This window comes from Monopterus albus, unplaced genomic scaffold, assembly GCF_001952655.1.
Source record: "Monopterus albus unplaced genomic scaffold, M_albus_1.0 scaffold88.1, whole genome shotgun sequence".
NCBI lineage: Eukaryota > Metazoa > Chordata > Actinopteri > Synbranchiformes > Synbranchidae > Monopterus > Monopterus albus.
This window is the reverse complement of record NW_018127968.1, coordinates 465,208-481,597: the sequence shown is the minus strand read 5'-3', so window position 1 is coordinate 481,597 and position 16,390 is coordinate 465,208. Positions and strand designations below refer to the sequence as shown.

Here is a 16,390-nt window from a genome sequence, read left to right as displayed (position 1 = left end):
TCTTTTATAAAAACAAAAGAAATGTATGTCAAAATAAATGGCAGCTAGTAATAAAAAAATCAAATTGTAATCATGAACTCAAACAAAAAAAAAGTTGAACAAAGTGCAATCTTAGAGAAAATAGTATTTGGGTTAAAACTCTCCACAAACCATTTTCTCTTCTAGTTAGTATATATCTAGTTGTTTTTAAACTGTGGCCATAGATATTTTAGCCTAAATCAATTTGACAGCAGTTCATTTCTCATTGACTGTGTGATGCATGATGACGCATTTTTATAACTCGTGTTTTTCTGAAATAATGCTGCTTTAAGAAGCTACTCTTGTTAATAGCAGGTAAAAATCTGTAAAAACACAAATGGGTTCATGGATCATTTAATTGGTAAAAAGGAAATGACAGTTGTCTATAATCTGTCAGAACCTTAGTGTACACAGTGATTAAAAAAAAAACTACTGTATGTTGACATCACACTTTGCCTGCTTCAGCTGTTCCTAACACAGCCCTTACTATATATGGCTACTTCTCTGCAAATTTAATAAATAATGAACATGCCATTTCCTTCTGCGGACTGTGGGGAATACCATAGATACCATGTTTTTTTTTTTTCAAGTTTGTTTACAGAGACATCAGTTTGATAAATATGAGTGTATCCGTATCAGAGTTGAGTATAAGCATTACTCAGCTGTACTTTCATTTCAGGGGGGTGTAGTGAGGAGTGACACAAGGCGACATGGTGGATTACTACAACATCCTGGGTGTGTCCAGAACAGCCACTCAGGACGACATCAAGAAAGCGTGAGTATTTTGAGATTCATTTAAGGCTTACGAATCGTCATCGTCATCATAAACAACAAAGAAACGTTTTGCTCAGGTAGAAAATTTAGTAGTCTTTCTGAAAATGTGTTTTGAAGTGTAACTTGTGTAAAATTTCCAGGTTATAGAAGCTTTGAAAAAACTGAGGTTGCTTCAGAATTGAGTTTATTAGTTATATGTCTGGATTTTAGATAGAAGACAAATAGAATGTGTCCGTTTTTGTCTATTTCATTATATCTAAGAAACAAACAAACTAAAATAACATAAAAAAATGAGACCATAGTATTAGTGTGTATCTTTGTTTACTTGTATGAGCTAATGTTTGTAGCTATGTTTCTGTTTGTGTTGTGTGTTCAGGTACAGAAAACTGGCCCTGAAATGGCATCCTGATAAAAATCTAGACAACAAGGAGGAAGCAGAGAGAAAGTTCAAAGAGCTGGCAGAGGCCTATGAAGTCCTATCTGACAGTAAGTCACAGCACTATGTATGTTTATATAACATACTGTACATAACATTTGATTCCATCAATAAATTGTACTTTTCCTTTTCTACAGAGAGTAGGCGTGATGCATATGACAGATGTGGAAATGACAGAATGCGACAGACAGGTAAATGAAACCTTTCTGGGAGCTACTGAGATATTGTTGCGTCCTTTTTAATAATAGCTTGGAACATTTTACAGCTCAGGAACACATGTTGATGTTGATGTTGACCTCTACTAGCTAAATTTCAGAATGGATAGTGTGTTAGAAATGGGTTTTTCTCCATCTCTTTCTTGTGTTTTACCTTTCGCTTCTGTCTTTGGCTATCATTATCCTTCCACCTCATTTCTGTCTTCTCTTTCCTGTTTTCTTTTTTCTCCTTGCTCACTCTCCCCTCGTTGCGGCCCTCACTATAATGATCTCTTTGCACTTTTTGTCCTCCCTGTTTGCTCTTAATCCATCTGACGCTGCCACCTTCATTTCCCAGGTTCATCCAGCTCGGGCTTTTCATCAGATTTCCCAGGATTCACCTTCACATTCCGCAGTCCTGATGAGGTGTTCAGAGAGTTTTTCGGTGGTCAGGATCCCTTCGCTAGTTTCTTTGGTAAGTCATAAATGATATAGAAACCCTGTGGGGTGCTATCAGCATATTAATCAATTTTTCCATGAACACTGGCTGTTTCACATTGAGAACTACATTTTCTACAGTTTACATTAGGAAAGGTGATAATAGATAGTGTAATCAAAGAAATTGTTTTTATATCCTAGCAGTTATAGAAAATTAGACGATTTTTATTCTCAATGGACAAGTGTTAATGATTTTAGGAGTCTGTTCATCCTACTTTGAAAGTCAGCATTTTTCTAATTATTGACTTGTGATGTAATAATTACACACAGAGATAAAAAACCTGCTGTATTATTACACCGTACCTATCAAACAATGTCTTTGACTAATGCTTTTCCTCTTATTCAGATGACTTCTCATCGTTTGGAGGCTCTTCCTCTCGGCTTGGCCCCAGTCGGGTCCATTCTTTTCCATCAACTGGAGGTAAACACTTACATACTTAAGGCAGAATACATTATCCTCTCGCTGTGTAATTAAATACCATGGCATATCATATTGTGGGCACAATATTAAAAGCACTAGTATATATTTTCACTTACTGCTTTCTACAGTAATGAGTAATGTCTTTGCACAGACATGGGTACTGTAATGATACAGCAAAGTGAATCAATCTCTGCTCTTGTCTTCTCTTCTACCTTTTTTTCTTTGATTCTATAGTTCAGTTTACCTCCTTCTCCTCTTCTTTTGGTGGTCTGAACAGCATGGACAGCATGATTGGAGGGATGGGCAACTTCAGATCAGTTTCTACCTCCACTCGTATCATAAATGGCAAACGTACCACCACCAAGAAGTATGTAAAAAAGAAAAGCTAACCAACCTAGGATATATGAAGGTTTTATTGGCCAACAGATTTAAAGTGATCTTGATATGACAAGCCTCATTCCACATAGACTGAAACAGATATTATAGTAATGTTAGTTTACAGCTTTATATGGTAGTTACAAATCTGCACACTACTCATGTATTTCTAGTTCTTTATCTTGCCTAGGGTGTGAAAGGATTTTTATGCACATGCTATATAACTGGGAACCTGAAACTACAAGACAAGTTTAACAGTTTGAACTATTTCATTGTTAATCTTATGTTTTAGGTTTTATATGAAAGCAACTATTTTCTTGTTTAGGATTTTATGTGACTGACTTAATTCTATATATTTGATAAATTACAAAGTATGCAGGGTTCCCATGCATCCTGGAAAACCTGGACTATTTAAACCAGTTTTCCAGTCATAGAAAAGTCACGGAAATTGAGATAAATTGTACAGTGTCCTGGTAAAACACTTTGTCATCCTGGAAAATAATTCTCACAGAAAGTAAAGCTCCCACATTTCTTGTAGGATAATAAGAGTCATACACTGAGGGACTGAACATTTGTGTGTGTTTGGGAGAGTGCGACAGTCATCAATAATCAATCGGTCACAAAGCACCTAAGGACTAGTTATATAGATAAAGTGGGGGGTTTTCAACAGGCTGTGAGCCAGGGACCGCCTGTGACTATGAAACATTCTGAGTGCAACTGGCTTTTCTAACTTTTATATATTTGCATGAATTTCATTATTCACCGATATAATTAACACACGAGAATGTGTTTAAAAAAAAAAAAAAAAAACAATAAATTGTCATTCCCATAGGGAAATTACATGGTCATAGACCACCTGCGATGCCTTCACAGACCACCAGGGGGAGGACCACAGGTTGAAAACCACTGAGATAAAGTGTCATCATGGATTAATACATATGATTGAAAAGAGACTTCCACATAGAGGCACTTGTTGGTCTAGGACGTGATCCCCATTTGACATCACAGCCTTGTGTCATTTGGAATTTTCCTGGAAAACTATTTCTTAAAAAGAGTGGGAACCCTGGTATGTCAGGTACAGCTGTTATATGTCAATGTCACTTGCGGCTTTTTCCCGTTAGGGGTCCCCACAGCAAATTGTCACACTGACTATTCGCATGTTGACATTTGGCACATGTTTTACGCCAGATGCCCTTCCTGACGCAAGCCTGACCCCAACCCGGGCCGCAGTGGTGGGAGCACTGCGCCCTAACCACTAGTCTATCAGGGAACCTTGGGTACAGCTATTATGATAGTCCTCACAAATTAGGTTGTCTACAACCCTAGACCAACCTTGGGTACAGCTATTATGATAGTCATTACAAATTAGATCGTCTACAACCCTAGACTGGTATTATTACTGTAATCAAATGCCACATGAATATTTAAGCAAGTCATTTAGTTTATGATCTTATACAGTGACTTTCATGAGGTTGAGGATGCATTTGTCTGATAAGAGAAAGTGTTTCAGTGATAACAATTATCTACATATTTGCCTTTACAGGATAAAGGAGAACGGGCAGGAAAGAATAGAAATCGAGGAGGATGGGGTGTTAAAGAGAGTCTTAATTAATGGTAAGACTGGTGAAATGGAGGAATTTGAAGACAACCTTTTGTCTTATGTAATATTTGCATAAACCTATGTTTTGTGAAAAGAAATTCAATGGTTTCACACTATTGTAGTGCTTCCACAAAAGAAGTAATCAGTCAAGCAGCACAAGTCCACTATAGTTTTAACTGAATATCACAAATTTACCTAAACTGGTACCACAAGAATTACATTTGATTATGAAAAAAATGTTATAAGGTTTTAAATAGCGGATAACAGTATTAGATATTGGTAATAAAGTTCTCTATAGTATCTAACTCTTGTTGCTCCTGTTAGTCGTGCATTTGTGTATACTATGCTATTTCATGTTGCTTGTGTACAAACACCTGTGTTGCTGTGTCTGTTGTCCTCAGATGTGGAAGATGAAATGGCCCTCGCTCTGGAGCTGAGCCGTCGAGAAGGACAGTCCCCTTCGAAGCCAGGAATCCAAAACAGATCACCAGCTGAGGTCAACAGATCCCATCCCAGCCCTTATTCTGCAGCCACACATCGGTCATTTAGTTCTGCCCCCTTCTACAACTGTGGTGGGACTGTGGCAGGCAGTGAGGATGATGAAGATGATGAAGACCTGCAGATGGCTTTGGCATGCAGCCTATCAGAAATGGAAGCACAGCAGAGAGCAGCTACCGACTTCATATCAGGTGCTGGGGGCAGGGGCAGAGCTATGAGTGGCAAAACTGGTGGCCATAGAGGAGGCAGGGTTGTTAAGATAAATTTAAATGCTCCTGGTAATGTAAAGGTTATCACAGAGGAGAAAGCTGAAGAGGGGCAATGTACAGGGCTTGAAGATAGGTGCGGTAAGGAAACCAGGGGACCAGGCTTCTCTCCTGAGTCATCCACAACAACTAACACACCACTCAGGCAGAGCAGTGAAGAAGAACCTGACATAAAAATTAATGAAGGCAATGTGAAAAAGAAAGAGTGCTCCTGTATTGTGTGCTGATACAGCCTGTGTGCATATTTGGGATGCCTTAATCTTTATACTTACCTCAGTGTTTTGCCTACAGCAGACTCTAATATATTGTGGTTGCCAGACTCATCATTTGAGGTAGTGCCTCACCAAATCACAAACACTTTCACGCAGGCTTAACACCTCTAAAAGAGATACCGAACTTTAACAGGGTTTGTGGTTTCCTTTGTACAGTATTGTTCAAAATAATAGCAGTACAATGTGACTAACCAGAATAATCCAGGTTTTTAGTACATTTTTTATTGCTACATGGCAAACAAGTTACCAGTAGGTGCAGTAGATTCTCAGAAAGCAAACAAGACCCAGCATTCATGATATGCACGCTCTTAAGGCTGTGCAATTGGGCAATTAGTTGAAAGGGGTGTGTTCAAAAAAATAGCAGTGTCTGCCGTTGACTGTACAAACACAAAACTATGTTGTACAAACGTTTTTGTTTTCATGGATCAGTTTGCATATGTCAAAATACTTGAAGAGGTCATGTTGCCTTATGCTGAAGAGGACATGCCCTTGAAATGGTTGTTTCAACAAGACAATGACCCCAAACACACTAGTAAACGAGCAAAGTGTTGGTTCCAAACCAACAAAATTAATGTTATGGAGTGGCCAGCCCAATCCCCGGACCTTAATCCAATCGAGAACTTGTGGGGTGATATCAAAAATGCTGTTTCTGAAGCAAAACCAAGAAATGTAAATGAATTGTGGAATGTTGTTAAAGAATCATGGAGTGGAATAACAGCTGAAAGGTGCCACAAGTTGGTTGACTCCATGCCACACAGATGTGAAGCAGTTATAAAAAACTGTGGTCATACAACTAAATATTAGTTTAGTGATTCACAGGATTGCTAAATCCTAGAAACAAAAACGTTTGTACAAAATAGTTTTGTGTTTGTACAGTCAACGGCAGACACTGCTATTTTTTTGAACACACCCCTTTCAACTAATTGCCCAATTGCACAGCCTTAAGAGCGTGCATATCATGAATGCTGGGTCTTGTTTGCTTTCTGAGAATCTACTGCACCTACTGGTAACTTGTTTGCCATGTAGCAATAAAAAATATACTAAAAACCTGGATTATTCTGCTTAGTCACATTGTACTGCTATTATTTTGAACAATACTGTAGATAGCTGAGCCAGATTTCCATGTAATCTGCCAATAGAGCAAACACTAAACTGTTTTTTTTTAGGCATGTGACATGCTACAGAGGATTATTATGAATGTGTGTAAATGTGCCAATTTCAGTATTTATACTGCACTTCAGATTGAAAGGAGAGGAATTGAGAGGGGTTTAGAGGTGGCCAAGTTGGTAGGGATTTTAATCTCAGCTAAACCAGCGTGTTTCCTGCACACAAATGTTTGTGTATGTGTGCGCTCGTGTGTGCATGGTTTTAAATGTGTGTTTGAGACCCTGCCATAGAATTTTCTCATTCAGACTCTGTGGCAAAGGGAATATTTATCAGAACTGTGTCACACTCCGTCCAATCTGAAACAATAGATCAAAAGTTTAAATTTGCCACAGAACCTTATGTGGTGATTTTTTTCATCGTCTGCTGATTACTAAAATACATAAAGCAAAAAGTATGTAGTTAAATAAAGCACACATTTTGCAAATACAGTTGCTGTGTAAAAGCATATAGGCTGTCAAAGCATAGAGCTCATCTATCATTACATCATGTTTTACAAGGATATTATCATTATCTTTAGGCTGACTGTAGTTTGGGAACAGCACTTCATGAAGTTGGAAGGCAAAGTACGATGCTGAATGTGTACAGTATTGTGTGTCATAAAATAGTTTGCTACACTACCGATGAAACATTTTAGATCACCCCCATTTTCCCAAGTCTTTAGTGACATTTAAGCAGTTTAAGTCTAGTGAATAACCCCAAAGCTAAGAAGTAACCCCCCCACCCCCCACCCCAAAGTCACCACAAAGTAAAAATGTTTGTGTGCAGCCCTGGAAATGAAAACAAAAAACCCAGCGGTTGAGCTCCAGAGCTACTCTTCAGCTCATCTGTCCAGGGCGTAGGTGTGCTACAGTATGTTGACAGAGAGAGAGAGAGAGTGTGTGTGTGTGTGTGTGTGTGTGTGTGTGTGTGTGTGAGAGAGAGAGACAGGGAGAGAAATGAGTTGTTGGTTGCTGAGTTACTATGGTGCCTTGTGAAAACAAAGACAATCAGTCCGATTTTTGAGGCTAAAACAGCCTGTGAGCCACACTACAACACATACACACACACACACATGCACCCACCCACAGAGCCAAACACACATTAATAGTGGAATGCAATAAGTGTTTGATTGTTGCTGTATCTGTAACATAATGCTGAAAGTAAAGACATTTTGTCGGTGCCAAACACAAAAGTGTTAAATATAACTACTACTAGTAATCTGTTCAATAATTTTTTACTGATGTTCAGAGGTACAGTATAGCTGTCTAAGTATTTTCCTGCAGGCAGTGGTCCTTTCCCTGTTTTATTTTGATGCTGCTCTTCAGCAGTATTTGGTAGTCATATACATTTCTTGAGCACTTTTGATTTATTTATCATTGATTGAGTTTTTGCTTTCATATAAAAGGAAAATGATCACTGACAAAAATTAAGCACAGTTATAAAGACACATTATTAGTTTAAACAAACTAATGTTTACTCTGATTTGTTAATCATGTATCCTCTCCAGCCTGGAGAATCAATGAGAGAGAAAGAATCAGATGGGATGTCTTATAAATATATAATATACAGTATATCAGCCTGTGTTGCTTGTACTACATTGAACTGCCATGTGTTGTTTTTTTAATTGTTAAAGGAAAAATAACAAATAAAGACTGAACCAATTAATGATTGGGATATTTGATTTTTTTCAGAATAGGGCAGTAACATTCATGCATTTCCACTGATTTCATGTTTTATCTACTACTAGTAGTAATATAAGATGTAAGATTTCCTCCTGGTTCTCTGGAGGTCGGTTGTCTTTTCCCTTGTGCATGTGCAACCTTTTCTCCTTTGATTTGCTTTTATCTGTGTGTATGTTCTTGTTTTCATATCTAGTAAAACATCGTTTTAAATTAAGCGTGAGTCTGTTGGTCGTGTCTTACACGTCGTGCTTCCTGTTTCAGACTCAGACTTCGAGGCCTTCACAAGCTAACCTGATTGACTCATGCTGCTCTGTGCCCTAACCCTGCCCTGAGGTAAAGAACCAGTATGAATCTCAGGCACATTGAAAATTGTTCATTTATTCCTTTTCTTGCTCCCTTCTGTAGATTAGATCAAATGATGAAGTCCCCATCTTTTGTAGAAGTATTTTTTACTCTGTTTGCCTCTTTTATACCTCTTTGCAGTACTGATCAAGTGTAACATGTCCTTGTACATCTATTCTTACAGGTCAAAGGTCAGTTCCCTATGATGCACTTGTCTCTGCCCACCATGGCTCCTACCTGCTGAATGACACAAAATAAACACAAATGTGTGTTTTACATGACTGTGTGTGTGTATAACTCAGTGTGGAGAAACAGACTGGAAACTTTGTACTTTGAAAGCAAGGAAATAGTTCTAATGATCTCTGCATTAAACAGTGACATCCCACTGTATATTAATGAATTTTGTCATGGGAAATCGGGTACGCTGTGCTGTACATGTTATTGTATACAGCGTAGGAAATAATTATCACAAAACAGTTTTCTCTGCGAGTGGACAATGCATAAGGCAAAAAGAATTATTTTAAAACATTAAAAAAGAGAAAGCATTTCATGCTGATTACTCTGAATAAGCACATGTTGATGATGTTTTTTTGTTTTTGAAATTTGAATGTGTTAATTTCATCTCAGTAGATAAATATATTAGAACCTCTTTAAAATGTACCATGCAATGCTTTGAAATAAAATGTACTATAAAGCACACAGACTAAATGACGCCGTGGAATTTTAAAAGTTAATTCTAATGATAGAACATGAGCAAACACTTTTTTGTTCATTTTCTGCTGCATCACATCACAGATTTATTCAGGTCAAGTCAAAAATACATTTTTAAAGATATTTTCCATGTGTCTGCTACATGAAGTAAACACTCATCAGGAGGATTATATACATTAATCACGAGGTCGTACACTGATCAAGACACCCGGAGAACCCAAACAAAGGTTATCTGTGTGTAGAAGTATGAAAGGAAGCGATGTGTATGCGGACATTGTACACCACCGTTGCTTAAAGCAATCACATTGTCAAAGAAATTACTCTCACAAATAAAAACTTGCTGGAATTCAACACACACTAAACAGTGGCATACAGCATTCTGGTAGATGCGTAACAGCATGTTCAGAGTTAAATGTATTGACCTCCTACTGTGCATCAATAAGATGGACGTCACAGAAATTTAACATTATTTTAACATCGGTCCAAAACAATTGTAATGTTTAAAATAAACAGCCAAACAACCCCTCTATGTTGGTGGTAAATCATCATTTGAGGTATTGTATGTCACCATGCTCAGTAAAAGGGTTGATAAGATGGAATCAGATGGCAGTAAGACTGGTACTGTGAGTAGTTACACATCAGTACTGTCATTCCAGACATTCAGAAGTGTATTCTCTCTTCTCTGACCATACAACAAATCAATTGCCTCTATACTGAGACAAAAGTTAATGTGCATACTCCATTCAGACTTACATACCGTAGGCACAGTGTATGTACATTTTTACTCTTTTCGTTTCACATTTCATGGCTCCTTGTCTAATTAGGTAGAAATTTCAGGGTGCAAGGACAGGGATTGAAGTTGTGCCATAATGCTGGGAAAAAAAAATCCTTTCACTTTATATTGTATTTACATCCTGCCAAAAATCATTAAATTCTCTTCAGAAAATGAAGTTCCAAAAGTTTAAAAACCCAGTTAATGAGTAGACAGTACAATACTGCATGCTGAAAATGAGGGCAGTAGTTGCTCTTACTGTGGTAAGAGCAAATTGTTATTTACACATGGCCAGACATACATGACTGGATCACACAAGTGTGTCCTTAGGAGAGTGTATGTTTTTTGTGTATGTGTGCATGTCCTCACTGTGTCCTCAACCACTTCACTGTGGCAGGGCCTTCAAGATGGCGTTCACCTCCTCAGCTACTGCTGTCAACGCAAACTCAAACTGGTCCTAAGTAGTAAGGGGGAGAGAAAAAGGGATAAATTAGAAGAGAGCAAATAGGACAGAGGGAGAATTGGATTATGACGGATGTTCACTCTAGATACCAGGAAAAAATGCTTGAATTCTGGACACACACAAATGCACAGTGATCTTTGGTACCTTGGTGCGGACCAGGCCAGGTCTCTGGTCTCTAATGTGCTCCAGTGCGGCTGCGATGTCGATCTCCTTCACTCCTAATGACAACGACAGTAACAGTGTCACAACCACAGTTTTTGAGGTTGCACACTGGGAATACACAAGTTAAGACCCTTTACCCTAAATCCCCTCAACCTATAAGAAGGTAGATAAAACATGAGTTTCCATCTGTTGCATTTTGTAATGCAAATGCATTTTCTAAGAGAGGTTTTCAACATCTTTCTTCAGCTCCATGATAAATCAAATCATATCTTTTTAGGTACAGATTCCACCGCACTCAGGAAAAATCAGTGCAGTGTCCCAGTAGTGTTATCCAACAACTGCAAATTAGGTTTGTGTTCGGTGGCAAGAAAACACTTTATCTTTCAAAAAGACAGAAGGTTTTTGGCCGTACGGCCATCATTGGTGTCACGGTCTCACAGTACAGCTGATTCTTTAAACATTGCATACACTGCTTTATGAACAACTACGTGCCTTATGTTTGCAATACTAAACTCAAAAATATCTATATTTTTATTCCATATTTGTTATATAGACCCGTGGAAACACTGATTCTATCTTGTACATGTATGACGTTGATGCAGCTAAATTAGAAAGCCCATTATTTGGCTAAATTTGAACATATTGTCACTTTTACCTGTGTTCTAAGAACTGTCTGCTTTGTTCATGATTACTCAGACAGGTGCAGGCTGATTAACTGAAGAGGCTTCACCTGTATGTATTTAGTTGTAGTGTGTGAGATGGTGACACTGATGAAAACTTTGTCTTCTCGTCATTGAATGTGATACTAATTTACAATTATTAAAAATATAGAAATAAATAAAACTGAACTTCCAGATCTGTAAACAAGACAACAAAAAATGTAATATTTCATCACACATTTGATAGTTTTTTTGGTAACTTTCCCTTTTAATCCATTTTGCAAAACAAACCCCATGAATAATTCATAAAAATCAGATGTGGAATAATAATTCAATGTCAGTGTTCCTTATAATAATAATGTAAGGGCTAGACCTGATTATGTACAGTGCTCTGAGACAACTGATGTGAACTGGCACTATACAAATAAATTGAACTCTGGCCTTTCATTATCTTTTTGCTCATCTTGGATCAACTGTGGGCTCCATGTTTAAATGTTTAGGTGTTAAATGATACTGTATGTATATATATATATGTGATGAATTGCTCACCCTTGGCCATACGATTCAACACCATATCAATGAGGATGTATGTGCCAGTCCTGCCAGTACCATCACTGTGGGAGTGACAGAGACACAAAATGAAACTGTCAAAGCACGCATGATCTACTGGTTTGTTTTTTCTCAACCCGCTCTTCAAACAGGACATTCATATTGTAGGATTCTACAAATTCTGCACCAGTATCTTTCTATTCTTCTTTTTTTACCTGCAGTGAACAATGATTGGGCAGGATCGGCCTCTGTAGCATTTATTCACCTTCCTGAAAAGCAGGAGCAAGAGACAGCAGAGAAAGAAAGGAAAACAAAGGACAGGGAAAGGCCTTTATTATAAAATACTGATTACAATCTTTGCAGTTGCAACTGACCTTTATCATAAATTCAGTTAACATACAGAAATAACATCTAGACAGTAATAAGGAGATAAGTAAATGCACCTAACACAGAATAAAAGTCTCTTATGCAGCTTAAGGTACTGTAGCTGTGGGCTGTGGTTAAATTCAAGATAATGAAATGAAAGCAGTTAGTGATCCTGTAGGAAGAATAAGGGATGGGAAAACATGTAAATGACAGATAAAAAAAATACGATTATGAGTGAGGGAAAGACTCGGGACAGGAAAAATAGACATTTCATGAGAATGTGGAGGACAGTGCGATGGGAAAACAGGAGAGAAAGCCACAGATTCACTGTCCCTCTTGCAGTAGCCAGTCACACCTGCCAATGCTCATTTTTGTGACTATGCAACTGGAGCCAGAGTACTAGCTGCAAACCACAAAAATGACACTGGGAGATGTTAAAATACAAACCTATCAACCTGCACACTGAGAGAGAGGGAGAGAGAGGAAAAGAGCACTAAGACGATGGATAAGGCATAAAATGAAGAGCATGGATGCCTTATTTGATTATGTGCAGTGCAAAATGACAGCAAGGGTGGTAGACAAAGAAAAGAGATGGATGTGATGAAAACGATCTGGTGGAATCAAACCTGCTAATATGTCAGGTGACCATTGAATCCCACTGACATGTCATTTTGTGTTTACTTACTGAAAATGATTGAAGCTTGTGGCTCCTGTTGGAATCAGAGTCGCATGTAGAGTTGCCTGTGTATATGTGTGTGTGTTTGTAATTGTGAAGTTTCTTACCTGCGGAAGTCCAGCAGCGCCCATGTGGAGGTGGGTATACCCTCAGCCGGCCAGCTCAGCAGGTGAAACTGGGTCAAGGTTCTGGTCTCCTGCGTCTGGACGTTCTTCAGGTAGAAGCTGCGCACCAGGAAGTCCTTACACCAGATGTGCTCTGATACCAGGTTCACCTGAAAAATACAAAGAGACAGGAAGGGAAAGGCAGAGAGGAAGGGGTGGCAGACAGATGAAATGGAGAAAAGAGGGGGAAATGTGTGACTTTATTGCCAGGGAGAGGCAGTCTGTCCAGTGAATCTCACAACTTCCCATACATTTAAAGACGTTTTGTCAAACATCAGTGTGCACAACAAGAAGGCTGTACTCAGATAAACAATTAGAGCTTGAACTACAATTACGTGATCACATGGTACAAAATAACACTCATTATCCCAAAATGTTTTAGTATATAAAACACGTTCATTTTTGCCTTCGTTCCTTGTTGCAATGCCATTAAATAAACCTAAAACGTTCAAAATTAGAGAAAAAAAAATCATAGAGGCGGTAAATGATGGCAAGCAAAACTGACACTAGGGGGAGACATAACATCACACAGGGAATGAGTTGACATTTTTGCTTTTATTTGAAGGGTTTTCATTTGCGGTTCTGATGCTGCTGTGATGCTCTCAAATGTAAGTGCGCAGTGTTTTGCAGTCCAGACCACATGTGCCACGGCTGAGCCAATACACAAAATTGGTGCTGCAAGTGATCACACTGCTCACAGGAGCAGAATAAAACTGAGCCAAATGATTGTGTGGCCCTAGTTTCAGTCTGTAAAAAGATTAGGAATTTGCAGAAGAAAATTAGAGATACATATACATTACTACCTTCTGTGTACTGCACCTCCAACAACAGAATGCTAATTTGTGTTAATTCTGAGAAAACTTACAAGTCTGACATTTCAATTATCTGTTTATTTTATTTATTTGGATTTTTTTTCCAAAATTCTGTTTTTTGAGTAATCTTAAAATTCTGTGTCTGCAGTATAAACAAAGACATTAAAAGGCAGGGAAGCACTGTACTCAGTGTTTGTTCTGTGCTATATTTTGAAATAAAAGTCATGAGTTACAACAGGAAATTAACCTCATAGATGTGGTAGAGTGATGAGCCCTCATCAGGCCAGTATCGCTCACACTGCTTCGCTCCATCTTCCACCAGGGCTGTCATCATCACTATCACTGTGCAGCCATTCTCCCACACCATCTGTGAATTGGATAGAGCGAGCACACACAGGTGTAGACACAGACAGACACACATTCAACTGTCACAATAAAGTCAATCTGTGACATCTGGCAATAACAAGGCAGATTTCCTGTAAATGGACGCAATGGTCCAGTGGCTTACAGTGTTTTATTATGTCTGTGTATCACTGCACACAGTGCTAATTCAATTAATCAGGTGGAAGACACAATGTTGAAACTAGGCAGGAAAAGAAAGCTGAGGAAAGACTGCACTGACCTGCCAGAAATCAGCAATAGTGTGTGGCAGAGGTCCCTGGGTGGCAATATATGATGGCTGGCGAGGGTCATGATCAAACTGTTGGTTAGAAAAAAATGTGAGCAGTTCCCTATGGTTTTAATGTGCATTAGGCAGGAAAATAATCCAACCATAGCTGTTTATCTAAATCTTCATATTGGATTAGGGGATAAATCATCGTGTTTATATTCCTAATTATGAATATTATCACATACTGTAAAGTTTTTCATTTGTTTGAAGAATTCTTACAATGATGCTAGCATTAATGTAATCTTGTTTATTGGGGTTTACTTCAGCCTTCAGCTTCACCCGAGAGTGATCATCTGGAAAAACAACAGGCACAAAAGATGAATTAGTCAGCTAATGAAATAATGAAGGATTGCTTAAAAACTCATGATTCTGTATTAGCAAGCATGACACATTTATAAACTAACAGGGGAGGGAATCAGCGTGTCTGTTTTTGTCCATGTTGCTCGGGGCATCAGCCACAGCTACTGAACTGGGTTCAGCCTGATAGGAGCACAAAGCCTCCCACTCCTTCTGAAGGCGGTCCTTATTACGCAGGTGATCCTCCATATACGCCTGAGGGAGAGACAGCACATAAGACATTACTGTAATATTTGTTCAATAACAGGAGAATCCCTTGACATTGTTTCTCCACTATAACTTTATCTTCACTCACCAGTATCATGTGACCAGTGGAGATATCCATATTAGACTGGGCCGGCTCTTCGCTCCAGGACGGGGTGGAGCTGTGGGTGGAGGATGGACTGTGCTGGGGGCCATCACTGAACTGAGAGGAAACGCTGCTGACGTGGGATGTGTCCGTACCCCTTCGTCTGCCGGCTCCTGCTATGGCTGACCCCGGCATGCTACCTCCCACCCCGCCCACACAGTCTTGGCGGCACAGAGAGGATTTTGATGCCATGTGTTGCCGACACAACTCCTGAACAGGGAGGAGGGAGATGCAGAATGGCAAAAGAAAAATCAATTAATAAGAAAGAGTCATTTTGTGTGATACACTAAATATCAAAAGCAATGTATGTACAAATGTATGGCAAAAGAAAAATCAATTAATAAGAAAGAGTCATTTTGTGTGATACACTAAATATCAAAAGCAATGTATGTACAAATGTATGGCAAAACCTTACTTAATGGAGCTGTAAACAGGAAATGTTTAGTTTTGCATTATAAGTGATTAAAGTGACTTTTTAAAAAAATATATTAGAATTAGAATTACAACTGCGAGGCTTTATATATTTTTCTCAGCCCTGAGTCTCTCTCTGTTGCCTTACCTGGTAGTCAAAGTGCGTTTCGGCTCCTCCCTCTGGACCCAGGCCAAGCTTGCCATTGGCCACTTGCTGAGTGTAGTGCCTGAGACAAGCCACAGCCATGGCCAATACCAGCACACCTCCTACAACTGCCATGGAAACAAGAGTGATGACTGTCCCGCTGGGCCCCTGTGAAACCCTGGTTACCTGAGGGAGACCCCGTGCATCCGTCCTCTGAGAAAAAGACAATAATAAAGTGTAGTGAGAATGGGCAGACTTGAAAAGAATACAGGGAAAACACATTATTATCTTATCCAAGTGCTGCCTGTATCTTGATAACAGTTATCTGTGGTAGAAGGTTGGCGGAACCTTTGACGGACTGCTGTTTCCTGCGGTAAACCGTATTCATTTCCTGTTTTCTGTATTTGCACTGCATTGTGCTTGCTTCCAGATTGTTTAGGAATTAAACTCACTATTTTCTAGGTTCATCTGAATTTTTGAGTGACAACATACGCTTGCACCACTTAAAGCACTTGTTTTGCAGACGTTCTTGCTAACTACCAAATTTAACTTGCTACTTTAGGTCGGCTAGTTTAGAAGCTAGCTAAGCTAGTAGCTTAATC

At 38.8% G+C, this 16,390-nt stretch overlaps 2 protein-coding genes across 2 annotated transcripts in view; one reads left to right on the top strand and one right to left on the bottom strand.

Annotated features, from left to right (window-relative positions):
- The window catches only part of dnajb2 (DnaJ heat shock protein family (Hsp40) member B2), a 9,759-nt gene extending 961 nt beyond the window's left edge, over nucleotides 1–8,798 (top strand). The window contains exons 2-11 of the mRNA XM_020607714.1: nucleotides 698–793; nucleotides 1,169–1,278; nucleotides 1,366–1,419; nucleotides 1,781–1,897; nucleotides 2,267–2,341; nucleotides 2,576–2,708; nucleotides 4,260–4,330; nucleotides 4,718–5,005; nucleotides 8,442–8,513; nucleotides 8,707–8,798. Of these exons, the coding sequence (XP_020463370.1) occupies nucleotides 729–793; nucleotides 1,169–1,278; nucleotides 1,366–1,419; nucleotides 1,781–1,897; nucleotides 2,267–2,341; nucleotides 2,576–2,708; nucleotides 4,260–4,330; nucleotides 4,718–5,005; nucleotides 8,442–8,470 (942 nt within the window). The 5' untranslated portion in view covers nucleotides 698–728 and the 3' untranslated portion in view covers nucleotides 8,471–8,513; nucleotides 8,707–8,798. The remainder of the gene's footprint in view (nucleotides 1–697; nucleotides 794–1,168; nucleotides 1,279–1,365; nucleotides 1,420–1,780; nucleotides 1,898–2,266; nucleotides 2,342–2,575; nucleotides 2,709–4,259; nucleotides 4,331–4,717; nucleotides 5,006–8,441; nucleotides 8,514–8,706) is intronic.
- A 477-nt stretch (nucleotides 8,799–9,275) lies between these two features.
- The window catches only part of ptprna (protein tyrosine phosphatase receptor type Na), a 37,221-nt gene continuing 30,106 nt past the window's right edge, over nucleotides 9,276–16,390 (bottom strand). Inside the window, exons 14-24 of the mRNA XM_020607672.1 lie at nucleotides 15,792–16,001; nucleotides 15,179–15,442; nucleotides 14,931–15,078; nucleotides 14,746–14,819; nucleotides 14,479–14,556; nucleotides 14,104–14,223; nucleotides 12,988–13,154; nucleotides 12,054–12,107; nucleotides 11,839–11,903; nucleotides 10,613–10,686; nucleotides 9,276–10,462 (exon numbers count right to left, since the gene is read on the bottom strand). Coding sequence (XP_020463328.1) covers nucleotides 10,391–10,462; nucleotides 10,613–10,686; nucleotides 11,839–11,903; nucleotides 12,054–12,107; nucleotides 12,988–13,154; nucleotides 14,104–14,223; nucleotides 14,479–14,556; nucleotides 14,746–14,819; nucleotides 14,931–15,078; nucleotides 15,179–15,442; nucleotides 15,792–16,001 — 1,326 coding nt within the window. The 3' untranslated portion in view covers nucleotides 9,276–10,390. The remainder of the gene's footprint in view (nucleotides 10,463–10,612; nucleotides 10,687–11,838; nucleotides 11,904–12,053; nucleotides 12,108–12,987; nucleotides 13,155–14,103; nucleotides 14,224–14,478; nucleotides 14,557–14,745; nucleotides 14,820–14,930; nucleotides 15,079–15,178; nucleotides 15,443–15,791; nucleotides 16,002–16,390) is intronic.